At 39.1% G+C, this 27,500-nt stretch overlaps 1 protein-coding gene, 1 long non-coding RNA gene and 1 pseudogene across 4 annotated transcripts in view; 1 reads left to right on the plus strand and 2 right to left on the minus strand.

Annotated features, from left to right (window-relative positions):
* The window catches only part of LOC146474723 (putative methyltransferase-like protein 25), a 16,008-nt gene extending 8,859 nt beyond the window's left edge, over positions 1–7,149 (minus strand). The window contains exons 1-6 of one of the 2 annotated variants that reach the window (XM_085116471.1): positions 6,678–7,149; positions 4,286–5,180; positions 3,930–4,045; positions 2,416–2,445; positions 1,194–1,232; positions 340–374 (exon numbers count right to left, since the gene is read on the minus strand). In XM_085116471.1, the coding sequence (XP_084972597.1) occupies positions 340–374; positions 1,194–1,232; positions 2,416–2,445; positions 3,930–4,045; positions 4,286–5,180; positions 6,678–7,121 (1,559 nt within the window). In that variant the 5' untranslated portion in view covers positions 7,122–7,149. The remainder of the gene's footprint in view (positions 1–339; positions 375–1,193; positions 1,233–2,415; positions 2,446–3,929; positions 4,046–4,285; positions 5,181–6,677) is intronic. The other variant, XM_085116472.1, reaches the window with a different exon arrangement.
* A 2,140-nt stretch (positions 7,150–9,289) lies between these two features.
* Positions 9,290–27,500, plus strand: part of LOC146474725 (uncharacterized) — a 95,514-nt gene continuing 77,303 nt past the window's right edge. Inside the window, exons 1-3 of the long non-coding RNA XR_014866055.1 lie at positions 9,290–9,404; positions 10,446–10,574; positions 11,451–11,604. This is a non-coding gene — a long non-coding RNA (uncharacterized LOC146474725). The remainder of the gene's footprint in view (positions 9,405–10,445; positions 10,575–11,450; positions 11,605–27,500) is intronic.
* The window catches only part of LOC146474726 (uncharacterized), a 3,893-nt pseudogene continuing 1,022 nt past the window's right edge, over positions 24,630–27,500 (minus strand). Inside the window, exons 1-2 of the transcript XR_014866049.1 lie at positions 25,620–27,500; positions 24,630–25,526 (exon numbers count right to left, since the gene is read on the minus strand). The exon at positions 25,620–27,500 is cut by the window's right edge and continues 1,022 nt beyond it. The product of XR_014866049.1 is annotated as an uncharacterized LOC146474726 (transcript). The remainder of the gene's footprint in view (positions 25,527–25,619) is intronic.

A 27,500-nucleotide genomic window follows, 5' to 3' on the forward strand; every position in this document is an offset into this window, starting at 1 on the left:
TCAGTTTAGCACCATATCTTAATACATGTAACATTAATTGCCTGGCCCCAGTTGTTCAAAGAGTCGATAGCTTTATCCAGCAGATAAGTCGCTATCCAGTGGACAAAATGTATTGGTTGGAGTAAATTTTATCCATTGGATAGCGACTTATCCACTTGATAAAAAAAGTTAGAGTTAGATAGGAAAAAAAGAAGAAAGATAGAGTTATCCGCTCTTTGAACAACCGGGCCCTGCTGTTTAAAAAGAAACCATTAAATTTGAATAGATTTTCCAGTACATGCCATGTTATAAGGATCATTCGTATAGCACAAGACTATCAAAGGAATAAAGGTGACCAACCTTCCATCCAAGCCAAACTTCTCTTTAAGGATCACCTAAAGTTAAAGAAATGTATTAAAAAACTAATTAATGTAACTCAAATTTAAAGTAAAGGAATAAGAGAGCAAACTAATCAATTAAAGCACTTAAGATAATAAATTTAAATTGTGATAAAAACACAACTCAACCAATGTATCACAGAGCACTCTATCTACAGTAGGTCGGGTTAGAATTTGAAAATGTTGGTTTTAAGAAGAGAAGGAAACCAGAGTATGGTCCAGAGAAAAACCTCTCAGAGCAAGGACAAGAACCTAAAACAGACTCAACACACAAACTTTTCGTGAACACTTACTACATGTTAAACTTGGTCACATATAAACAAATTATTCGCTATTGACTTTATTATAATCTTCATTGGACACACTAGTCAAATTTTCTGACTTCCCAGCTACAGGGAGCATGCTTGCCTTATTTTAAGCAGGTTGCCTTCATTTAAGTTCCAAGTTCCAAGAAGCAGACAATTTTCCAAGAGTAAAGGTCAAGGAAACCTGCCTGCATTCTTGGGTATTTCACAGTTTTAGTTATAGGCCATAGTGTGTAGTTCCAGAAAATGCCCATACCTCCCCCCCCCCCCCCCCCTTCTTGACCCAATCCCTCTCAGAAGGAATTGGAAATTCCAGGGGGTGGGGCCAAAAAATTTAAGAAATGTATGGAGCTAAATTGAAATTTTCAGAGGGGTAGGGGTGTCTTAGAACAAAATCCCTTCTGTGAGGGAGGGGAGGAATATGGCTATTTTCTGGAACTACACAATATTAATGAATGAGTGCTTGAGACAAAAATGGCAAATACATATTAGTGGCCACTGTTTATTTTACCTGCAAAATTGCTCTGTACAGGACACTAGGAGGTGGGAACTACGGAAAAACAGAACAAAAGGCATTTTATACATGTTAGGTTGCCTTACTATAGTTTTTTTTGTTAACAGCTTTATTGACCATCACACATGTTAAATACAATAAATTAAACAGCCAGAAAGAAATGAAAAATATGTGCAAAGTGATTTAAAGTGATAAGGTCAAAAGGGCAGGTGCGAACGGGACGCAAGGACCCATGCGAGCCACCTCCCATGATACAAATAATAATAAAAACACGAACAACCAAAAGACGCTAAAAAACTATGGATGGCAGGAGCAGGATCGTACGATTGACCAGGTACAGGAATAAAATATGTCAAAGTGATTTTGCAAAAGGTGAAACATGTGCTCAGTAACAAAGTTGCGGAAGGAAGCAGTAGTTGAAAAACTGGAAGGGGGTGGTAATTTACAGATATAGTTCCAGAGCTTAACAATACAATTAAAGTAGGAGGCCTGAAAAGTGCTAGTTTTACATACAGGAGTTTTAAGGTTATAAGGATTACTTAGTCTGGTTCGGCCGTGAGAAACAGGAGAAACAAAATCATTCTGTTTCTTCATTCTGTTTCTTCCTTCAGTTTGAAAATGTCAAAAACAAGAAAAGTAAATCAATCAAACTGATGACAGCTTTTCCAAGTACAAGTTAAACATGTATTTTCTGTGCGTTAATTTGTTTTGGAATTGAAAATTTCCAACCAGTAATTTTTTCAGTTTCCTTTGTTTGAGAGAGTCATTACTGATCTGGAACAAATGATTAAAAGGGAAAATTATTTAAAAGAAAAAACTTAAAGGACAACCTAAACAAGTGATGTACTTTAAACAGAAGGTATTTTCTGGAAATTAAAACAACAACAACAAAAAAAAATTGAAGGGTTGAGTGCAGAAAGGGCTTACGGTATGTTTATTTTTAGGCCAAATAATAGCATAATTATTACCTAATTTCAACAAAAATGGAATGAATCATCAAATTATTATGCACTCAACAACAATTTGTTTGTTGGCAGGCTGATTTCACCGCAAAAATGCTTTAATTTGTTAACTCAGCAAATTAAGCCTAAAAATGCAGATACAGGTAGCCCCTTGGATTGCTGACTGGTCCTAACTCACTAGGTGATAAACACAAAATTAGTAATATTTTACACACATGCCATGAATATATATAAAAAAACTCGGGCTATGAGATTACCTTTGACTCTGAAGCAATTCTCTCTGCAGCCTGAAGAAAGAAATTCCTCATTTGAATTTTTGTAATTCAATATTAATTATTAATATTGAATTTAAAAAATTCTGTTTTGTCTCATTTTTGAGGGGATGATGTGATTTATCATCTGTAACTGCATGAAGTGGCTCACGGATTAAGGTACATGTAAGGAGAAAGGAGTCCACTGCATGTACACAAAAACATTGCTTCGCTATGAATCCTTTCATCCACTTTAAATTGTTTCTTGTTTTGCAGGTGAGAAGTTAGCCAATGTTTGTGTTTTTGGCAGTACGATGATTTCTTCAACGTCAAATGTACAGTGCAATACATGTACTTAATATGCTTGTGCTGGTTATTAAAACAAACAGAAATTCATCTTTATTCTTACATGTTATAAAATACCAGATAACAACTACATTCAAATTATGTTTGGAAAATTATTATGGACGTCTGTTCTGAACCAAAGACTTTCTTAAAGAGGCACAATTTGGTAAGCACTGCTCAGCTATTTGACAAATAACTTTTTCTCTAACATAATATAGCTCTTAGAGGACCAGGAGTAAATACAACGTGATTTCTCAGAGGAAGAACATGCTACAATCATTTTTTTACGATTTGTTTCTAATGTGCAGAAAGAACTTGAAATAATTGGCCAATTTTTTCAAGTTTCAATCCATTTCCATCCTAGCCATGTGCAGCCAAAGATAATTAGCACCATTTAGTTTCTGTGCAGTAGTACAGCCTAATAATTGTGTTAACAATTATTGTTAATGCAACTTAAACATTATTTTAATTAACAATATTGATACAAGTACAATTTTTGGCCATTCAAAGTGACTCTAAAAATAGGTGACATGCCCCTTCAACATGAAGACGTTTCAAACATTCTAACCTTTTTGTTTGCCTGTGAAAAGAGGCTACACAGTACTGGCTACTTCTACATGTAATCAAAGTATAAAGACATCCCAACAGTGAAACTAAAATCAATTATGCAATGAACAGTTTAAAACTTGTAGTTTGATTGGCTTGGTGTAGCAGAGTTTGTGATTAGAGTACAGATGCACTAATGACGTCATCAAGGTGTGACTGGTGCATGTGATCAGAGTCCAGAGTCCAGAGTCCAGCCAGAGTGACTGGTCAACAAAAGTTTGTAAACTGTTTTCAATTGGCAAGTACTGGACAAACATAGGCAAATTTTTGGCAGGAAAGAAAAACTGTCCGATGGAAAATTGGAACGAGACCATCGCCAATGACCTACAGTTGTATTTACCAGGTTTAAAAAAGCTTGAACTTTGTTGTCAAGTGAAAATGAAGGAACTATTTTGTCCAAATAACTGTAGCTGATAGAAACCCGGTAATCACAAATTGCAGTTAGAACATCAGTCACACTACAAGAATCAGGCAAGTAGCATACCATACCATGTTTCGATATCATCTGTGTGTTATGAGTTGAGTACACATGGCAAAATAGAATCTATTGTTAAACAATGGTTTGCTACCTGTTGAGCCACCATTGTGGCATTTCTGCTCATGTGTAGTCTGAATGGTTTTAAAAACTGGCTCATTGGAAAACCAGGTTCATCTGAAGTACAGTGTGTATGTGTACCATCTGAGCCTACAAAAAGGAGTAAATGGAAATGCAGTGTTAACTCATGCCTTACACTGAGACATGTCACTATTACATTGAGAAAATGACAGTAACACTGAACATTTATGGGAGGAGAATGTTCTCACTACTGTGTCCCCTTTCTTGAAAAAGGGCTCCCTTAAATTATAATTTGGCCAATTTCTAGAGTAAACCCTGAAAATTGCCTAAAATGATATTTCATGAGTTGTAAAAACAACTACTGCTCACCAAATTCTTGTGAAACAAGGTGGTAACAGCATCCCACAATACAAATCAACTTTACAGATGGCTGACTCACAAAGATTCTCAAAGCAACTGGAACAAGGTCACCACAAGTGTGTAATCCAACCAAGAACATCCCATTTGTTTCAGAAAAACCTTCATCAGAGAGTGCTAACTGATCAAAAAGCTTCCTTAACTCTCCGTTAGCTACAAATGATTGATCTACAAACCCAGTAACTGGAAGAAATGAATTTGAAGTTGCAGTTTGTGATTGATTTGAGTTTGAAAATGATGCATTAGCTTCATGTCCAGTCTGTATTGTCCTGCAGCAGCATGCATCTTGTGGTACATTTCCACCACAAGTACACTTATTTTGAACTACTTTGTAGCATTGTTCAGATAGTGATGATGAAGATTCATTTGAAGAGTTCTGGTTGGAAGATGGAGATGATAAAGCAGGAAATTCTTCTTTGAGTAAAGGTTTTGTATGGTCTAATCGTTGTTTTGAATGTGAAGAAAGCATTCTTCCAGCTTCTTCAAACACCTCCCCGTGACCTGTGTACAAGCCATCCTTTTTATCACTGTTTGCAGAGTTCTGTTGTACAGTATGGGTTTTGATACTATGATAGCCACCATTGTAACTACATGTCTGTTTCAAAGATGAGTCCAAAATTCTTTGAGTAGACATCTTAGCTCCTCCAGGAATGTTGTTGCTAATATGTTCGACTTGATCATTTTGCGACTTTTTCACCAGTCCTTGCCATGCTTTCAAAAGTCTCTCATTCCTTTTAGATGCATTTTGTGTATTGCTATCAGAAGAATCAACTCCTATGACCTTTAATCCATATTGCAATGCTAAATATTGACTGAGGTAGCCTTTACCGCTTCCAAGATCCAAAATCTACAAAACAAGGTGTTGTATAAACAAGATGTTATTTCAATGAGTAATAGGGGGAAGCTATGCAATTTTCATTACTCCAGTGACAATTTTACAAATATAGCTGTCAAAAATCTCACGTGCTGATTGGCTTTTAGCTATTGTCTATCACGGTATAGACAATAAAAATGCAGCAGATGTAACGCCAAGCTTTCTCAACGGAAAATAAAGCCAATCCTGCTTATATTTTTTCCATGTTATATTGTAAAAAAACAAATCCAATGGCAGCTTTCTAACATGACGCCATAAAATGTTCAAAACTTCCACTTGAGTTTTGAATATTTTATGATGTAATTTTTTTATACGAGTATAGACCATAGAAAACTGCTGTCGATAATTGGAGTAATAAAAAAGGCTTCCATTCCTACACTCTTTAGCCTCCCACGCAGACATTCTTAGGGGCTCGTCACGCGTTCCTGCCCCACGAACGTCTGCTGAAACGAACAGCCACTTCCGTTCATCGACTGCGGACCAATCAGGAGCCGTTTCTCAACTTTGGGTAAACTCATGTTTGATATTAACAATACTACCCTAGACAGGATGGCGGACTTAAATGTGGTTTTTGGTCATGTGTGCCAAACGCGTATCAAATGCGTATCAAAGAGAAGTCATAGTGCAATTTGCGCAGAAGAAAACTGATGTGTTTGTAAACCTTCCAACTGGTTATGGAGAGTCACTTATTTATCAAGCTCTATCGTTTGTTTACAATTCAATTCTTGAAGCTGCTGGTCACTGATTGTTGTTGTGGTTTTGCCGCTTGTAAATCTTATGAAAGACCAGGTAGACAAATTGGCAAATCTTGGAATTTTTGCCTCTTCTCTCATTGAAATCACTGAAGAAAATGCAGGGTGTTGTGGAAGGAAAAATTTCAATCGTATAAACTGTATGCACGTCCAGAAGGGAAAATATCTCCAGGGGTGATGATTTCCGTTGTTTCGCAGTATGTGATTGGCTTTCCTTGTCATAATGAGTCAATGCTGATTGGTCTTTTCAGACAAAGGTAATTTGCCGACGAACGGAAGTGGCTGTTTGTTTCAGCAGACGTTTGTGGGGCAGGAATGCGTGACGAACCCCTTAGAACGTCTGTGTGGGAGGCTATACACTCTTTGGAAACTTGAGACCAGATTCACTAATTATTAACAATGTTTGGGGAAGTTGTCTTCTACATATTGTGCGAAAAAATGCTACTGATAAAAAAAAAATACTTAGGATTCTATTGAGTTTTTTACGGAGATCTTCATGAATCTGGTCCCTTATTAATGGTTTAAACTCACTTTGTGTAAGTTTGCTATACGTTAAAAAAATTCCAGTTTGAAGGGTGCATAGATCGATAGGCAAGATTAATTATCGCTCAGCCGGCCCGACTTTAATTGATTATGTAACTCTATTCATGCTCGTTCTTTAGCTTTGTGTAAGAGGGTTAGTATGACAATGATGCATGTATAATTATGGAGCTCTAACCTTGCTGAGTAGAAACTGCGTAGCCAAGCTGTTCACCACATCTGACATTACTTCCACTTCGTGCGACTTCTTTGGAGTCATAATGTGTGAAATAAAATGAACCTTACGATCGCTGGAAAACTCTCGTCCTTCTCGCACCCAGGAAAAACTCTTAAGCTGAGCTTTCGTCGCCTCTGCAAGGAAGTGCTTCAGATTTTCGCCAAAATTGTCGGCAATTTCGCCGGATTCGTGATTGCAAGCCGTTGGCAAAGATGCGAGCTGTTGAGGTGAAAGTAATTCCAGGTCTTCTCTAATTTTTCGCGGTAAAAGAGTTTCCCAATGAGCTGAAGTAAAAAAGTCTACCATGTGGGCATCCATTAGTTCTTTCTGCTTCTCCAAATAGCTTATAACGTGCTGAAAATTCGTGGAGAAGTCAAAGTCGCTAGTTAACGATCCGGTCGCCATATTGAACGTTACTAATTCTCAGGGTCCCTCGTTATTCAATGTCTTTGCAAGGGGGAGGGGTAAGAGGGGAGTGAGAAAGATGACGGCAGACTGATCCTAACCGGGCGGAGGTGACGAGCTTGATAGAAGAATAAACAACAAAGGCTAAGTATCAAGCTTGTCACCTCCGCCGTTGGGATCAGTCTGCCATCAGTATTTTGTATGTGAAATAATTTGCTGATCCAGGTCTACAAGTGACCCGGCACCACTCATCGGTTTGTTGCTGTGGAATTGCAGATTTTATTGTATTATTCAAACCAGGGATTCAAACGACTTTGGTAGTCGATAGTCGGAAAATGAAGGGAATGATGTATGTGATTCAGTGAGTAAACCTGCGATCAGGCGTTCTCTTTTTCGGGCGAGCGCGAAAGTGTGGCAGCGCGAGGCACTCCCCCGAAAAAAGGAACGCCTGATTGCAGGTCATCAATGAGTGTCACTGGCATACCGTGACTGGCATACCGTGACTAATAAGGCCCGTTTACACGACCGAAAAAATTGGAACGGCTCGGATAAAAAGACGAACGGATCCGACAAAATTTGGCGTGTAAACGGTACTTGAACCGTTCCAGTCTTATCCGTTCCGTTCCTAAAAAGGTCCATAGGCGGCTATGGACCCCTTTCGGAACGGAACCGATAAAAAACGGTTCCGTACCCACATTTTCGGTTTTCTTTTTGAACAACGTGTAAACGCTCGCCCTTTTTTCGGTACCGTTCTGTTACGTTTTTTGTGAGCCCGTAGCTCTCCAAATCAGTTGTTTAGCGTACGTCACATGCGTGCCAGGCTTTAATTCTTCAGATAATTCTGCGATACAAGAGAACCGTAAGCCTTGTTTTTCTCCTAATTCGGTACATTTTCTCAGAAGCATTTCTCTGATGAATCGCTCGCGCTGTCAAACGTGAATTTCGTGTTCCCTTCTTCAGAAGAAACCAGAAAAGAGCTTGTAAATCCATGATAGCCGGAGACACGCACAGTGTACTGTATGTGTAAGCGCATATGAACAACTAATCGAAGCAGTTTTGTTTAATTATCGCGTGCTCGAATATTACTGGTCTCGAAGAAAACAACGTGTAAACGGTCTAGTTCCCGTTCCAAGGGGCTCTCAAGTACCGTGCCTTTTTCTGTTAGGTACATTACAGAATTTGCACGTGTAAACAGGCGATTTCGTCTGGAACCGGTACTTGTTTCTAACCGAGCCGTTCCTTCTCTTTTAAGGTGTAAACGGGCCTTAAGTTCAGGTGCTCCACAGAGCACCCGATTTAAGTGCCCCTCTGTGTTTTGGCCTGTGAACTGGCTTCCCGGGCGCGCTCAGACGGCGGGGATGGAGAGAAAAGAGCGCACGGGAAGCTTGTTCGTTCGCGCCTTCGCAGGCTTCCGACACTGAAACAAACCATGAACGGAGACAGTAAATATTTAACCGCAATTTTCTCACGTTCTTCACAAAACCTAAAATTGGTCATTGATTGTTTTGTAGAACAACGAACGAACGAACGAACGAACAGATATTAAAAGACGGAGTTAACTTGGGACTAAAAAAAACTCAAGGACGCTACAGGTAGCTGGTTGGGATCCTAATCACCAAGCTTTCAATCCCGGGCTTTCAATACTCGGGAAGATAATTGTTATATGAAGAAGAAAGTTTTGATTAGGTTTGGTAATTATCAGGAAAAGAACAATAGCTCCACTGTAGCTCATTAAACAAACTTTCTTTTTGCTTTTCCGCAAAGCTTCTGGCTGGGGCAAAACGGAAACCTTCCACAACTTATGTTTAAATTGTTTTTCAAAAAATGTTCCCTCCAGGAAACATCAAACATCTTTTTTTTTTCTTTTCTTGGTTGGGGAGCGCGCGCATAAGTTTCCTAACCACCAAGTTTTTGATAGTCGGGAAGAGAATTGTTATATGAAGAAAAAACGTTTTGATTTGGCTTTGTAATTGCTGTTATTACTACTGGGAACTGAACAATAGCTCCAAATTTAAAATTCATTTTCTCCTCTCTCCGAAAACTTTTTGTTTGGGTGAGTTTGGGTGTTAATTAAACTATTGATTTTACCGCTTGATTGACGGATGATTGACAGAAGGGCTGGGCTTGCTCTTTTGACAAAGCGCTATGATATGATGCGTCGCCAATCAATGCACGAGTTACTACGAGTTACGCGAACGTTACTTGTTTGCGGTGGTTGTAGCTGTTTTAAAGGTCGTTTCTGGCTATTGCTGTCTTTCCCAGCAACATTTTTCACCATGTAAGGTAAGCTAGGGATATTTCATTTGTAATTGCAACGTGGATGGGCAATTCTTAGCAAATGTTTATTGTTACCTTGGTACATGTATATAAGCTTAGCATACACGCTGGTTCTGAATCTTCGCGCCTTGCCGTTTGCTTGATCACCTTTTGTCGTGTAATTTTCAGTCAGCGAACGAGGTTTAATTTGTACTGGAAGATGGCTCCTTAGCAAGGTTCTTTGACATTCCGCTTTAAGCAATATCATTTGGTTGTTTTCCTTTTATTGAGAACGATAATTTGATTTTCGAAGACGCGAGCGAACTTGCCCTCTTCGAGGAATTAAAAAAGGCGGTCTTTTTGAATCTCAAAATAGCGTTACTTTTGGTATTGCATACAAAAAAACCTAGAAAGAACGAATGAAAAGCACCTTTTGCCAGGCTTAATTTCGGCTAAACTATAGAATATATACAGGGCCACTTTTCCATTATTATAAGCTTAATTCGAATGGCTCGGTGGCTCGCCAGTCAAATTGAACAAGAGTTTAGTATTCAGGCAGCTCGACAGCTCGCAAGTCAGAATTTGAAGAGCAACCTGGAAGTATTAAGCTTAATTCGCTTGGAACCGTGAATGTGAACTTTTTTCCGACCTCCTTCTACCGCCAGCCGCTCCTCAAGAAAGAGGGAAAACAATATATAAACTTGTAAATACCTGGTACAGCTTGTGAGCGCATCAACTTGCCATTTTGCATGCATATCAAACTCAAAAAAGGCAACTATGTGCTGGCGATTGTTAAAGCAAGTTCAGAGACTTGTGACAATCAGTGATAACCATCAAACTTCTCCTAATATCGATGCTTATTCAACCCCTGAGGTCATGAGAATTAAGAATAATTATGATAAATGCAAGGTGAATTTTCTTCTCCCCAGTAAAGTATGGGAACAAGATAGGAGGATTTGTTCTTTGATATTATCGGTTAAAGGGGAAAAGTAAATTGAGGTTGACAAATGAATGTAAAGTACAAGAGATGACTGAAAATTCCTGTTTAACATAATTTTTGTGACTTAGGTGTGACAAATCAAGAATATGCTGGTATTTGGGTCAAAAGTTATGACATGACTTTAGAACCTGGTTTCTCACTTTTCAGCAGTATGGGGCAATGAGATGTGAGGAAGTTGCTACCCATCCCACAACGAGGTAAGATACCAGTAACTGTAAATCTAGCTCTCTCTTTGATTTTGCTCTTGTGGATCATGTGATCATTTACACTATGCACTTGTTGTATTATATTCCTGAGGATTTCTGACAATAGTTTATTTGGAAAGCAGGACGCCCTAGATAAAGTGAACACATTTTACAGTGGCTTAACTTAGGGAAAATTGGCTACAGTAGATACATGTAGGGGTATCGAATGGTCCCATTCAATTTATAAGTGCTCGCAAAATTTAGCCTATGCTCAAATTGCTCGCAAAAATTACATGGGTGCTCGCTTGCTCGTGCTCGCAAAATTTTTGCAACTGCTCGCATGCTTGCATTCCCGTTAACATGTGCTCGATTGCTCGAAATTTTGTTAATCCTGGTTGGTAGTTATTTTTTATACATACATACCGGTAAATGATAAATCAGTTATGATATGGTTAAAACAAAAGGTTGAAGCATTCTTACCTCTGGCTTCAGTCTCTCTTCAACAGTTCAGCCTGTAACTATTGTTCTCTTTTGGAGGTATCAGCCACATTATTAGCTATTACTTGGCGCAAAACAACGTATCCTATTAATAAAAGAGAGATTCCGGCTAGCAGAAAACTTACAAAGTGCTCGCTGCTCACCATCTGTATTTTCTAAAATGTTCGCTGCTCGCAAGAAAAATTTGACAACTACCCGTGCTCGCAAAAATAAACACTGCTCGCAAATGCTCGCAAAGACCATTCAATAACCCTACATGTATGAACAATCGACATTCTCTTATTAAAAGTGGACAGAAATTTTGTTTGAATCTCGTTAGTTATGTAAAGTACAAGACTGAGTACTTCATAGTAGATAACTGGAAATTTCTGTTTTACATTTTTGGCTTAGGTGCTGCAAATCAAGACTACCGGTACACTTTTATTTGGTGCAATTGTCCAAGCTGAAGGGATAAAAGGTGTGACATGACAAGGACCTGGTCTTTCATTGACAAGCACTATAGGGCAAGGACATGTGAGGAAATTGCTAACCATCCCAGAAAAAGGTACATGTACATGTAAGATAACTCAGTAAATCTAGCTCTCTCTTTGAATATATTCCTATGGATCATGTAATCAATTACAATGTACACCCTACACATATTCTGAACTAAGAATGACTGACATTAATCAGAGCATTGAGAATTAATCACATAAGAAAGAAAATTGAGAAAGCAGGATGCCCTAGATAAAGTAAAACATTTCACAGTGGCCTATTGTAATGTGGGAAAAAATGCATGTAGGTACATGGTTAGAGCAGACAGGAATTTCTTTGAATGTTAACTGGACTCAAACACAAAGAAGTTAGAATACAGGGGTCTCAGAAGGCCAGAAAAGGCTGCTCTGGGTTGTCCAAAACATTAATTTCCAGGAACTCCTTCCAAATGTTGAAAATCAAAAGGAATTTGAAAAACTATGGATTGAATTATTTCATGTGGACCTTATTGGTGGTTTGAAAAGTTATTTACATTGTATTTCACTACAGATGCGTCAATTACACAGCTTATAGGTTTGAAAATTCCTCAAACTGTACCAAGCAAAATACATACATGTACTGTACCTTGTACCAACATGTTCCAGAATTTTTGAAACTGTAACAAATGTCACATATTTCAACCAGCAAGGCATGGAAAAATACAATGACATTGTACCTGAGGACTACTTTAGGTCTTCAAACCACAGGAAATTGTTCCATAATAGAGCAACTTGAGAAGATACAATGTACTGGTACATGTAGATAAAAAGTGAGTAAAGATATTCAAATCGTGAAACACATGGTAAACAATATTCACTTTTAATTAGTACTAGTAGACCTCAAGTGCCTTGAACACTGGCTATCTTAAGAAACCTCTTTCATTATTTAGATACTGTTAGTACTGCAGTCCACTGCCTCTTGCTACAATGTCTCAGCCATCTTGAACTGTAATAAGTAGGTTAGCTTAGGGGGAGTGAAAAAAACTTAAACGACAAAGTCCTGAACACACACATTTATCTGACTAAGTAAGGTGCTGCAAAGTACAGTAATTCCCAGTCTACATCTTGTTGTGCACACCTCTTTTACACTTACTGGTAAATGGGCTCAAAAGTGCACGCAAATTTTATAACAGCTACACATTTATAGCACATAATTCAACCACATATGACCACTGAATTGCTAGTAAGTAAGCAAAATCAAAAGCTGGCCTCATGCTGCGATAAGTCTTTTCACCTTTGGGAAAAATAAAATGTCAGAATCATGTCATAAATGGGGAATGCCTCTTTCCAAGTAACAATGGATAGATAAGATAGAATGGAAGATAAGTCCTCAATCTATTTTTGGGAGTGCTTCTGATTAGTAGTCAAGAACATGCGCCCATCAAACAAAAGTTGTGGCTCTGTCTCGAACTGCATGATATTCAAAGGAAGATCGCTTAAATCTACTTGTAACTGAAACAATGAATTTATTATAAATAATAATTAATTATAAAAATTTTATTGCATTGCATTGAATTTGTATTATTCAAATGGAAGTAATGTGTTTCTGTGGTCATCTCACACAAAAGTGAATACAATAATTAATGTATCTTTAATCTCTGACTTCATGTCTTCATAAATTTATCACCAATGTGTTTATACAAATTGCATATTTATACATTGAACTGTATTCTTGTACTACTGATTAGAACAAATGTTTTCTAAGTAGTGGCACTTTCTATGTAGACAGTCACCGTTTGAATTAAAAAGTTATCCCATCTTAAACCCAAAAGCCTTTCCACAATCTGGTTGCTTCTTGCATGGTTAATTTTCCTTTCTCTCTGAACTAATTAACTTTTGGTTTCCTGACTTAGTCCAGTGCCAAACACATCCTGTTCTATTGGCAATTTGAAAACAAAAGGACTTTATCTTCCCACTGGTTTGTTACTACTGTAATCAGGCTTACATGTAGGTTACATAACACGAATTTCCAAGTCCATCTAAATTTCTGAAGCTGTGAAGACCTTTCAGAACAGATAACTGCTAAAATGAACTGTTGGTTACCTCATAAGGGTATGTAGTGTATGTCCCCTACATGCTGTAAATCAAGATAATCAAAATAATCAGCTTTTTTTGCCATTGAAATTAAATGCAACATTGGTCAAATTAAAGAGGTTTTTACAACTGAAGGGCTCCATGGAAAAAGGGTGTAAGTGATGATTGTGGCAATTTTTTTAAATGTCATCCAAAAAAAGCTGATATTTTGGCCCTTGATTTAATAGAAAGACATTGCCCTTTACTTTTTCACGAAATTCTGCTTCATTTTGAAGAAAAACCTTAAGCAGACAATGCGTCGCTGTTCGTTGCTTTCTTTTATTCAAAGCGGAAACAAAAGAAACCGATTAACTTTTTTTTTTCGTAAAATCAACGGGGCTGGTAATTTGAAGTTACAAAAAGTGAGAATTGGACATTGATCACAATTTTCATTATGTCATCGATAAAAGTATTATTTTTAACAGCTTTATTGGGTACTCAACTTACAGTATATAACATAATTTTAAAAAAAAATAAGAAAAAAAAAATAAGCAAGACTCAAAAGGGCAGGTGCAATGGGATGAATGTCCCTGGATTAAGACCTAAATTAAAACAAAAAGCATACACAAGTTAAGGAGAGGAAAAAAATTAAGGGTGCCATGGGCATGTTGGGACTAGCCTCCATGTGCAGGGGTAATTGAGCTCATATACCCTTGAAAGATGAGTGCTCATTAATTTGTGGACAAAAAGTTGAAAATACTAAACGTGGCACCCTAGCCAGACCAAAATGTTTTTGCAAGGGGGTAGTGAGAATTAAAACAGTCAAATACGTGTGCAGGATTTATTTCCTTTTCTGAAATACCTTTAAATCTGACTCTGTTTAGTGAGACAACATAATGATTGAAAAATAAAATCTACTTAGTGTAATTTTCATGTAGATATTTTATAATATTAGAAAGGGTAATAATTTAAATATACCAGTTATCACTCCATAGAAGGTATCTACTGTAAGCATCCCTTTTGTAACTTAAAGTGGTACACTGTATATGAACATGTTGCAACATGTTTTATAAATTCAGAATCTACAGTAATCAGACTAAACAAAGAAAAAAAAGATAATGACAAGAATTAGAGAACATCTACAGAATAAAAACAAAAGAGAAAGCCTCCAGTAACGCTAAAGGAGAGATAAGGTGCTAACAGAGGTAAATAATGAAAATACACATAAGAAAATCATGAACATGGGAATATATACTTGTAAATGGATTATGTATTGTATAAAACTGGAATAAAATGATTATCAAATTGTAAAATTGGAAATGACACAAGATGTATGAAAATTCACTGTTGTTGTGGTTTTACATTAGCTTTATAATTGGCTAATTGAAATTGGTGCAAAAGGTGTCGAAAGTGGTATGAATAGTGGAATAGTAAAAGGAAAGGTAAACAACCCTTAAATGTATATACACAGCGAAGGGGAAGAAACCTGATGACTTGGCGGGGTAATGGTGGTGGTGGTGGTGCAGGGACAGTGCCAGATACTGGCAGCCTGCAATCGGCACTTGCTTGCTAGCGTGACACCCGGTAACCCGTGTTTGGGTGAGAAAATTGTCCAAAGAATGGGACATAAAGGGAAGAACTGTGGGATAAATAAACACCTTGAAAATTTGTTGAAGTGATATAATAAGCCGGAGGCGAGAGCGTCAAATCCCGCCTCTGCCATAGGGTATACTAATTGTAAATAATGAAACTCTTCGTGTTGCAAGACGTACTTGTGGCACTGCGAATGATAAAACAAAATTCCTGATTCAATAAAAAATAATTATATTAAAAAACCATATATTGATAATTGTCTGAGGTCCATTTGAAGAACAGGTTGCCCTTGAGGATATCTCAGAGGGTGTCTTGGTGTTATACTTACATATGGTTTCCAAAAAACAGATCTGTGGTGTGGTGTGGGATTGAGGACAGTAGGTGCAGACCCACCCTGGTTGTAGACAAAGTTTAAAGTAGTTACTCCTAGAAATGAGGTTGGAAGGAGGCGTTGAAGTGAAGATACTAACACTCATGTTGGGCCTGTGTAGTGTTATCGTGAGAACCTGGTCCTCGTGTGGCAGTTCCTGTGCATGTACAGATGCATTCATTGTCATGGTGTTCTGAAGCTGTTTGCTGTCGGCAATAAAAGATCATCATTAGTGACTAAGGGATAAGGCTCAGTGTACTCAGTATCAAGGCGGAATAGACCACATAACTAGTACAGCACAGGATATAGTGAAGGTCTGGCTGATGCGATCGATCTTGTGTTCAGCCGTAGTGATAGAAGTAGATAAGTCGCCATTGAGCGTTTGAAATGTGGCGTCAAGGTCTGCCAACACTGTTTTATTCAAGAAGCTTGGAGGTGGAATATGAAATGTAGGATGACAAAAAACGGGGCGAGTAGAGTAGTGTCCACAGCCATCCATGGAATAAACTGCATGGATTAAGCAATCAATAGTGGTCAGGACAGCGGCCAATACCGGTTGCCATGCCAGTGAACAAAACATTACAAGGAATATGGTACACAGTTAGTGGCGAGGTTCCCAGTAGTCCAGTTGACAAAGGTAGAGTGGTAGAAGTGGTTGCGAGGAACGAACTGCCACCCAGATGAATAGTGGGATGCAAATTGAAGCAATATTGAGCTGCCATGTGATGTCCCTGAAAGGAGAGTTTAGCCTCAGGGTTACGAGGAAAGCTAAGCCACAAAATATTAGTAGCTACTGTTAGCATGGTAGTAGGACAGATGAAAGTGGACAAATCCTGGTAGCATTTAATGAGCGCCTGTGACGTGACTATTTGTTTTGAATTTGGTGGTAACTGGGGCTGCGTAACAAACACCAGACGACTCAAATTTGTTTGGAGTGAGTCAGTGAGATAATCCAATGGGCAGAAAGAATTTGTTTCAGAAATTTGTGGAACAGTTAAAAGAACACTGGCTTTGACATGGTTACTGCTATTTCAATATCAACGAACCATGGGGTTGATAAAGAGTTTGAAACCGTCATTTAAAGCTTGCGAAGTAAATTTTAAGGATGTATTGGTAGCCAATTGTGCAATAATTTGAGGTTGAAGGAAAGGGGGAAGGTGTGGAAATCCAAACAAAGTTTTTATCCCAAAGTGGAGAACATCTTGCATTTCTTTGAAATGTAACAGAGAGACAACCACCCTGTTGACCATATTGGCATATTTTGATAAGCCGCTTTGCGTAGGCGCTTTTCCTTTAACTTGGCCAGTGTTTTAGCTCATTTTCTTGGCTTTTTAACACTGTTACTTTGGCAGGAGACTATTGGCTTCCTCATACGCACATGTCAAGGCAAAATATTCATGCCCAAGTCCATACAATATCTTCAATGTGGTTTATCCAATCTTAGCTTAGTGATTTACTATCTCAGTCCTATGACTTCTTATAACTATGTTATGTTGAGGCCACATGCTCTTGGCTAAATGGCATAGTTTCTTGCTAACTCAAGCGTGACTTACGGTTCCATTAGTTCTTGTATCCAAGCAACTGAGTTTCTGTTTGTTTCTTTGGTGCCAACATTTGTTTAATTTGCTTTTTCACTTTGTCTGTGTTTCTGAGTTTTCATGAGCGACTGTTCTCTCATCTCCAGCAAGATCTTTAAAAGGGATGGTTAAAACGTGCCAATGTCTGGGTTTAATCTCTGATGCCTTGAGATGAAATGTTCCCAAGTCTAGGAGCACTTACAGAAAAGGACCTGTGGCTATCACTATGTAGGTTGTAAGGTTGAACGTCTGGGTACAGAAGTATTGGATTAAACAACAGAGCAATAATTACTTAAGGTTGTCAAGGGCCTTTTGACATTCTGATGTCCACAGAAATAGCATATGTTTGCTAGTTAATTTATTTCCCTATAAACAAGGAATTAAAAAAGTAATTGTGGAGCTCCACTTTAAGGCTTGACCAAAAATTACTAACTTTCTTTCATGTTTACTTGTTCAATGATTAATAACATAACCAGACTATGATTGAGCCTTTAATCTATTTGTTAAACAACTACATTGTGCTGTTTACTCTTTCATTCTTTTCCTGAATGATTTCCCACACAATGTCTTCAATTTCCAGGATCTCTTTGCTATTTCGACTGTTAACCTCCAATTCCTCAATCACGCCTCCAATTCCTGAATCATTTCTTTTACAGCTTTGTCCTTTTTCCTCTCTGCATTCTTTAGTTTTATCCTTTCAGCGCCACGCTTGTTTTGCTCTTTATACTTTGACGGATTATTTTTTCTGTATTTCTGCAAATACAGATTCTGCTTGCTTGGCATGTTTCCCACGTATATTTCTCGCTAAAACTAAAACTGTTAGAATAAAACCTAACACTGTAAGAGTTAAATAACATGGTCATGGTAAAAAATAATAATAGAAAAAATGAGTAATGATTAAACAGCTTCCTCCGAGAAAGGGAAAGCACTTATAATTTTAAATTTTCCCAACAGCTAGGAAAGTGGGAGAAAAAAAATGGCAAACTCCTTATAGGGCTTTCCACTTGTAGAAAACCCAACCACCCAACTGATGCAACAAGCAGGTTAGCCAATTGAGAGTGGAGCAGGTTTGCACTCACCTATGGACAGTGTCAAATGCTAGCTGCCTCAAAATGTCGTTTATGTGCTAGAGAGAAAAACAAAACTCCTTATCTAATAAAAAGTAACTGCAGAGGGAGAAGACCATTTGCTGAAAACCATCAGTCTTCCACTGAAAGAAAAATAACAGTCAAGTCGCCTCTGAGTGTCTTCTGGTCAAGGGCCGTCATGTCTGATGAGAAGCAGATCAGTGGAGAGGTGTGTTGTGTTGACAGTGAGGGCAAGATCAGTTGGGTTTTAAGCAGAGTTTCATGTAGCTGCTCAGGGGAATGAGTGCAGAAGGAGTTCTTTCAGTAAAAATGTTTGTTGTGTTCCTGGTGTATGTTACTTCCAAGCCCATGTTGTTGCGGGACAGTTCCAGGGCATATGCATCTTGCTCTGTTCAGTTTCTTTTCTGATGGATTCTTCCATTTCCGCCATTTTATCGTTTAATATATGCATCATTGGAAATGGTTTTACAGGCAACAAGGGTAGTCTGGTAATAATGTGGGCAAGACACCTAACTAGTTCATGAAATTGCATATCAATGAAACAACATTGAATGGAAAACCTGCCTTTAATTATTTAGATTACAAAATCGAATTAAAAAAAAACTTTATTTGGAAAAACAGTATTATTTACATTTGATAACAATTTATTTTATTACAATTGAAAAAAACTATTTGAAAACACTAAACTAATGCGCTGGCCACATGGAAATTGAACAATTCTACATTCATGGAGGACCAATCCGTAAGGCCTGTGGCTGCGATGTGCTGGCAAAAGGCTGGATCGTACGCCAACCACATGCGACCGCTAAAGTGGCGATAGGTCCGCTAGATCAGAACCTTGTACAAGGTTAGATCTTTCCAGCGATGCGGGAACGAGGACGTGACGATCAGCGTAAAAATTGCGAAAGCCTTACACCAGCTAGCAATGTCCTCTATCTTGCGGCGTTGTCTTTTGGGGGAAGGTTGAACCACGAGGCGCCCGTCGAGATACACTTGCGACTCCGGTTCGTGTTGGACAATGTTCACCGACAGGAGATCGCTAAGATCGACGTATTTGCCGGCCACGATCTGGTTCACCGTCTTAGCCGGAATTGGAGAAAACCCCAGGCCAACCACAAACGGCTGCTAAATAGTTGGCACCTAAAAACCGAGGCCTGACGAGGTGGCAAAGGACAAGGCGGCCAACGAAACACCTCCCGTGAACGCCGAACTAGCGACCGAATATGGCGAGGCAAAAGTAGAAAGAAATGAAGGCACAGAAAAATTGGGCCTACCTTGTGAGCCAGGAGTGAGGCTGCTGGAATTAACGCTGTGAAAAACACCTCCTTTTGCCAGAAAGGACGACGTACAAGAGCCAAGTCCAACGGACTGAACAGGAACGCCCCCAGCGAACAAAGACGCCATGTTGAGCACATGGGAAGAGAGTGGCGGGGAAGAACTAGCCGAAGGAGATGGTGTGTTCTTGGCGGCCATGGCTGCTTTGACAGCTGAAGCAACGGCAGCTACGAAGACCGGATCGAGGGCCTGCTGTGACGAGGCCTGCGAAAAAGAACTGGTGATGTTGGCAGCACTAGATGACACAAGAGGTCCAGTGGATGAAGGCGAGCAACTGGTCCCTAAAGCTATTGAGGTTTTGGAAAAAAGGCCAGCCGACAGGCTGTTGTTTGTTGAATGAGAAGCTTCAGAAGTCATTGTTTACGAGTGGCGAGAAGGCTGGCGAAGGCAGAGCGAAAAAAGCTGTAGAAAATACTGCAACAAAAGCGAGCAAGTGCAAGCTAGCAAAACTACTGAGCGAATGAGCAATAATTGCGTGTATGGGTCACGAGGTGCCCTTGTGAAAGGCCAAGGCCCCCCCGCACCACCTGGGGACAAAAACCACTGGCCAGCATTGCTTGAAGGTCAACTTTGCCTAAATTACATTTAGCCACATGAAAAAAACTATTTGAAAACACTAAACTAATGCAAAAATATGATGTGCTATTTTCTATCTAAAAACACTAATACTATTTTCAAGAAAAATTATAAAGGCTGCGAAATATTGATTATTAAAATTACAAATCAAAGTTTTGTTGAATAGAAAACTATTAAAAATAAATTATTGAAAATGCTAGTGAACAAAAATTATAAAGGTTGACTTAAATAATTATCTACAATTGCTCTATTCAGCGGTGCACACCTGAGACATTCTTCAGTATTTTGGTGCCGACATTGAACTAATGATCACAACTTTACTGTTGAATCCATCTTCTGAAATAAGGTGAGTGGTCTGAACAAATAGTTGCAGGTCACACACGAAAAGTCTTCGGCCCTATGAGGTTGAAGTGCACAGCAATTCTGAGAAAACAAACCAAAAAAAAGAAATCAATTGAATTATTTGTAAAATGACTAAAATAGCGACAAAGCCGTATACAATTAACCCCGCTGAAATAGCCAAAACTAAGCATTATAAAGTCAAGAAAGACCTGATTTCATGTATGGCAAAGGTTTTCATGATTTTTTCAACAAGGAAAGACTTTCACAAACTTTTAACATACCTAATAGCTGGGAAAGTGTACTTTAGAGATAATAAATTACAAAAGGCACTCTCCTTTTGTTTTTTAAATATACAATAAAAATTTTTTAAGCGTAGTTATTAACGCGTCTTCTAATTTATACAGAAAACAAAACAAAAAAAACCCTAATGTGAGTGCAATAGAGCGGACCATTCCGGCACTGTTCTATTAAACATGGCGCCACGTGCGGTTAACTCAAAGCCAACACTTGCAACCGTGAGTGCTTAGGGTAAATACCATTTGTCTTTCGAAGATTGCTTGGTCAGTTCCCGCTCATAGTGTTCTTATTATTCTAAAAAAAAGGAAATAATAACCGTTTGAGGTGTTTAAAATATAACCTTAATCTTCTTGGGTTATCAAATCATAACAAGAAAGATCCTTTCCAGTTCAAAACCTTCCTGCACTGAATTGGGCAGATAACAAGGCGATTTTTTGTTGGAATTCTGTAGTGTTCTGAATGCGGAAATACTCCCCCACTGTCTCAGAATATCCTGTGGGCTGAAACGACAACAGTTCTTCGATACCTTCCATTTCATTGATTAAGTCTCTCAGCTCCATGAACTGTTCTTGCATTTTGCCGAATATGGCTTGCTGGCATGACTGGGGGAGCCTTGTCAGGGGAACTCGTCACATTTTCTGGGTGGTCTTGATCGGCTGTGCTTGTCAGTGAATCCTTGATCTCGACGTCATGTTCCTCTATGTTTTTAAAGGGAAAACGGCAGTGTCCACATTTTTTCCAGCTTTTGGCCCAGGTATTCTGACACGTCTTCTGATAGAAGGGCGAACAACATGGCAAGCGTATAAGATTTGTCAGGCAGGGAAAGCCTTGCAGTTTAAAAAAAAAACACTGGAATTCACTTTCCACAATCTCTAGATCAATGTTTGACAAGTCGACAAATTTGCATGAAATGATTGACAGGTAACAATACCGATGGGCGGAGTCAACTACTGTTTTCATGTCATTGGATAGTTATGATGAGATGACGTCATGACCAAAAGTGGGTAAATTATTGCCCAGTCCCCTTTAGAGTTAGAGACACCAGAATTTAAACTGCCAACAAAAATTTAATATAAATCTAATATTTACATGGCTAGACGTGTGCGAGGTCCTAGTGACCCGCGCCCGACTTACTATTAAAATTGACTCAACACTCTCTCTAAACTTTCACTCTCCCTTTCCTCTCGCTCTCTCTCCTCTCTCTCCTTTTGTTCTTTCGCTCTCTTCTCTCTCTCTTCCCTTCTTCTGATCTGTGCCTTCTCCAACTCTTTCTTCTTACTCTTTCTTCATTGATTCTTCTTTTTCTCGTTTCCTCTTCTTCTTCTCTTTTCTTTCTTTCCTCCTCCCTTCTTTCTGTTTCTAACCTCCTTTTTCTTCTTTCTTCCGCTCTATTTGCTCCTGTGGATGGAGCTCTCGGGGCGTCCCCCTGTTCTTGCTGCCCATCTATATTTATTTCGTTCATGAAATCTTCGAGAAGAGTCCTCATCTTCTTCCTTCCTTCTTCTTCCCCTTCGTTTATTTATCTTTTAGTCACTTCCCGCTCTGTTTGTTTTTTTCTGGACCTTTTGTTTTTTTTTCTCTCCATCTTTTCTTTTGCCCTCTTACCAAATCCGGATGATTTTTTCTCCATCTTTTTACTTGTTCCACCTTCTTCCCTTTCCCTTTTGTTGCCTTCTGTTTTATTGTTTCATTTGCTTTCTTTAAAGCTTCGCATTCTTGGTTTTTGCGTGCTCTAAAGATAAATTGGCGATCTTTTGGTTTAGTCTTAAAAAGACTCACACCGCCTCATCAGATAAGGGTATTTCAAATCCCATCTGTAAAAAAACAAAATGATTTGTATGTAGGTTAAACCAATAGTGTCATTCATTAACAGACAAGTATTTTGAATGTTTAAAGAAAATAAACGAAAAGCATATTGAACTCCACTTTGTTCCAATTAGTCTTGATTTCTTTGTATTCAAAAGCAACAAAGAGGTGCTAATTTTTAATGCAAATTCAGTACTGAAACATATTTCTCATACAAATTCAGAACCGTTGCTTGACGGTTATCTCATTCAATATTATCGTTATTCAATATTCGTCGAGGTACCTTGCACCACGTTTCCTGAGTCCTTCCCGAACCAGAGGTTCTGATGACATAATGGGGGTGATGAAATGGCTTAAAACGCATTCTGTAGAGTAGTATACCTTCAGCAAAGATAAGCCCCGTTAATGGATCCCCTTGGATCCCCTTAATTAATATTCCTAAGCGTCGAGTCCATGACGTCATCTATTGTTATAACCTAGGGAAAAAATGTCTTCCTGCATACTAATAAGTGTCGAGGTTTACTAATGAGCGTCACTCTTGCACAAAGGAAACAATAGACATGCCCAGGCTTGCCCGCTCTATACCCACCCTGATTGGATAGTCAAGACTCTATTGTTAGAGTTAATAAAAACAGCGCAAAATTTGAAAGCGTTATCATTCAACTAGAGTAAAGATTATTTTATCGCTGCTATATTCTACAAGGATGGTTCCAAACGTTCAAGTCGAATCGACCCCTAAAACAGAGGTTTCTTGTGGACTAAGAGCTTTTTCTTGGCTGGTTTACTGACAGGCACTGTTCCTTTGAGAACGTTTAAAACACACTCACAAATGGTTCTCACTAAAGCGTCGTCGGCAACTTTCAAAATGGCTTTACGTTGAGCGGGTGTACACTTTACCAGGAGCTTCAAAAAGTCGTGATTCTTTCTCAGTCACTGGGCCATGCTCAACTGATTCATTTCTCTATGGTTCACTCTTTTTATACTTTTCTGACATAGGCGCATTGCGTCTCCCCAGGGAAGATGTTGCTACGTAACCGGAAGTCGCTAGGTGTTTCCAGTTTAAGATCACACAATAAATAACAATAAGAACGTTTCGTCGCATCTTGAAACGCCTCCTGCATGTATCTCACATGGCCGGGAAACATTTGCTTGGCTAAATGATTGACCTGACTGCTATCTCTGGGAGACTTGAACAGTACCAAGTAATGACAATTCAAACTCATATCCCTCAGCTCTTTTCCACAGTGAAAAATGTTTTGCAGAATAAAGATAACACTGAGGTTTCGATGATGACAACCTTTGGTAAACAAATTGGTTATTCTCTGGTCGTTACTCAATTCGTGTATCAAATCGTCAATGACCACAAGATTTCTTATGGAAGGGTTTATCATCGAGTCTAAATCATTTGGAACGCCTTCTACGAACGTAATGTTTGCAATAGTTTTAAGCATTTTATCATAAGCGGGCTGGTAAATGGCATAACACCAAATGATATTTTCAGGAGCACCTTCAATCATGTCTTCTCCTGCTTCTAGTAAACGTTTAACAAACTGACTTTTTCCACAACAAGTCGGTCCTGCAACAAGAGCGGGGAAGGGATGTTTCCACCTTGGGTCCATGATAACAACTGACTAACTGAACTGCATGCACTCTCATTTATAGAAAAATCGTTTTAGGTTCAGTCTCTTTGTCATATACGCGAACCACGTTGGTGTTTTGTAGTTTCGCAAATTGTAGCCAATACTTGCGTTCTAACTCGGTTAACCCGTGTACGCGAGTTAAATGATCTGCTAATCGAACTAAAAATTTAGATCCACAGCCAAGAAGTGGGCAATGTTTACATTTTCTCCGCACCATCTTCACGGTTTGAAAGTTGGATTTCAACTGAACAAAACTGTTTGCAAAACTAATTTTATCGCTAATTTCACACGAAACGACAGCCAAAAACGCCAAAGACGCCAATAACGCCACGTTTTAGCTTTGTGTTTTCCCCAAGGGAGCTCGTGGGATCGCGCGTTGAGTTCGCGAGCGCGCTTGGCTAAACAGAAACCAAGTCATGATTAAATTCAACCAATTATTTATTTATGTATAAATTACAATCTTTTGCAAAACTATATTCTAAAACAAATGAAACTCTATATACAATTTATTTACAACTATTTACAAGCGAGAAAAACTATTTACAAGAACTCTAAAAACTGAAAACTTTAAATGTCTAGTGGAGTGGTGCTGACTCCATCAGCCAAAACTTTTCGTTTCGGGTAAAAATACGAAAAGGCATCTCGAACTTGAGTATAAGTATACATAGTATTATTGACCACTCTGAAACCTCGATTCATCCCGCCACTATTTTGTTCGGTGAGCAGTACATTCAAATACTTCTCTTTGTTGATCTCGTTACATTTCTTGTTGACACCCTTACAACTAAACTTATCTTTGGCCCCAAAACAATAATAAGTTTTTGAGCACAATCCCACGATTCCTTGCCCCTCCCACTCTACTTTAAAAAGACCTGGAGTTCGCTTATCATAGGCCTTATGTTCGGCAGTGTCGGTTCTTGGGAACCAGTTGCACTTATCTTGTTCGAATTCAGCCTTTAATTCTGGTTTCACTAAAGACTCTACGCTATCCCCCGAGATAGCGATATATGCACTATCCGTGTCCATTTCACACATTTGAAAATCTGCACGATCGAGATACTTGTCTAAAAAATCATAATAAAATTGTAACATGCGTAACTTGGCATATTGATAAACGAAAAAACCGACTTGAATAGGTAAATTTAACTTAATTGTCTTCTTACAGGACTCTACTTCATAAGTATCTTCCGTGATGTTTTCTAGCTTTCTGAACAGAGGTGTGTTGACTTTACGGCTAGCTTCAGCATCAGAGCAATATTCCACGTTTCTGTGCTTCAATTGGTTGGTAATCGTTTTGCCATAGCCTGAATTCCCAACCTGAGAGATTAAAAAGATCTGTGTAAGTTTTTCTATCCATGAAATGTGTATTGCTCCCTTCCCTTATGTTCCCAGAAAGGCGTAGCTACTTACTAGTTTCATCGTATCTGCAATGATGGCCTTCCTAGGATCGGCATCCCCAGCTCTCCTCGCGTCTGAAACAGCGTCTCCAAAAGGTTTAAAGCAGGGCTCAGGGGTGAATTCAACCACTTGGTAGACTTTGGTTACTTCCAATCCATGTTCCAGATACCATTTAAGAAGGGGTGTGGCCAGCAGGATCTTGTCACCTTTCATACTGCCAATCAAGCTTCGCCGAGGTTGGGTCATGATGTTGTGTTCCTCTGCGTAAACCTTCATGAAGTCTCCAATATCATCGCGACTGATTTCCGTGTTCTTAAATATTGGGCACATCTCGCTGAATTTCTCTTTCAAGTGGTCCGGTACACAAATATCCACTTCCACGCACCCAAACAAATGCTCATTTCGCACCTCGCTCAAAATTTGTTCTGGGCTCATAATCTTGACTTTGTCGAGAGTTCTTCGCACTTCGGTGGCGATGAATTGCTGTAGTTCACGGTTCGTTCTCTTTAGCAGACGCCAATCACATTCCCACATCTCCACGACACGGTAGCCTTTACTCTTAATGTACTCCGTGTTGGCCTTCATCTCTTCCAACAGTTAGCCATGGGCTTGTTTCGTTTTTCGTTAAATTCTTTTCCGCGGTTAAGCGAACAGTCATGGCCGTGCCAATAACACCCGTGGAATTGATACACAGTTTGTGTCTGCGGGTTGAAACCATCCACTGGCAGTTTACGATCGCCAATATGCTTCTCGGTGTTATTCAGTTGATGTCTAATATGAATTTGTTCCTTGTGAGCTACCCATTCGAGCCACTCGATCGCCATTTGTATGCTTCCCTTGGGTTTAAACTTATTTTCTGCCATGCGTCTGGTATAACTTCCCGTTGGCATGTTCTGCATCAGAGCCCAAAGGTACAGCGCATTCGCATCGTAACCCACGATTTTTTCACACAGCTTAGCAGCCGGGCCTTTCTCTGCTTCTCTGATCTTTGTTTTGCCTGCTTCATGGTAGCGATGGAAGATGATTGAAGGGCCTCCGGTGTTGTTGTCTTTGATCAAGTGATACAGGTCACTGTTGGCTTGATCAACCAGACTAAAGTACGTTTGCTCATCAAGAAACGAGAACAAGTACTTTAAGGTAAGGCCAGGAACAGAAATGCCGTCTTTAAACATATCGATCTTTCTGTCTTGCCAGAACTGACTCATTTTCTCTACTGCTTCTATAAAGGGCACTACATCCAGATTGTTGTACCAGACCAAGAAATCTTTAAAGGTGGCCATTTCATTGTCTTCCCATACTTGCTGACAGTACTGGTATTCTTGTTCTGTAACGTTTTGGTTCTTCAGAGATGAATAGAAAGCTTCGTGGGGAGGTAGTGATGTTTCTTCTAGCTTGTCCAGTCCATCGACCCACTCGTACGGGAAGAAACCTTTAGTTTGCTCGCACTCGTACGCTTTCAGGAACTGATCATAGCTAAAGCCCGGGGCAACATAGTTGGAAATGTCGAGGAGCTTCAGAAAATTTGTCTTGAGACACATGTGATTGCTGTTTCTCTTGACAGTGAACTTGATAGGTTTAGTCTCAATGAGGTACGGGAACAGAAATTCTTTGACGGCATTCAAGTCATATTTTCCAGAGTTGAACCCAAGGACAGGCAATTCTTGTAAGTATGTATTCAGTCTCTCTTCTAGTTCGTTCAGCACTTTGTTGTCACTAGTTTGTGCCTCTCCAAACAACAGATCTTCGCAGTCAGCAATTTCATCACGCCTCTGTCTCTGTTCTAGTCTCCTTCCGGTATCCAACTGCACGTTCAATCTTCTATAAAAAGATGGATCGTTCTCATTGACTTCGTCATCTAAGAAGGCGCGATCTTCCTCGTTCTCAGCCTCAATC

The sequence above is a fragment of the Pavona decussata genome, unplaced genomic scaffold (assembly GCF_977016875.1).
Source record: "Pavona decussata unplaced genomic scaffold, jaPavDecu1.1 SCAFFOLD_87, whole genome shotgun sequence".
Classification (NCBI taxonomy): domain Eukaryota; kingdom Metazoa; phylum Cnidaria; class Anthozoa; order Scleractinia; family Agariciidae; genus Pavona; species Pavona decussata.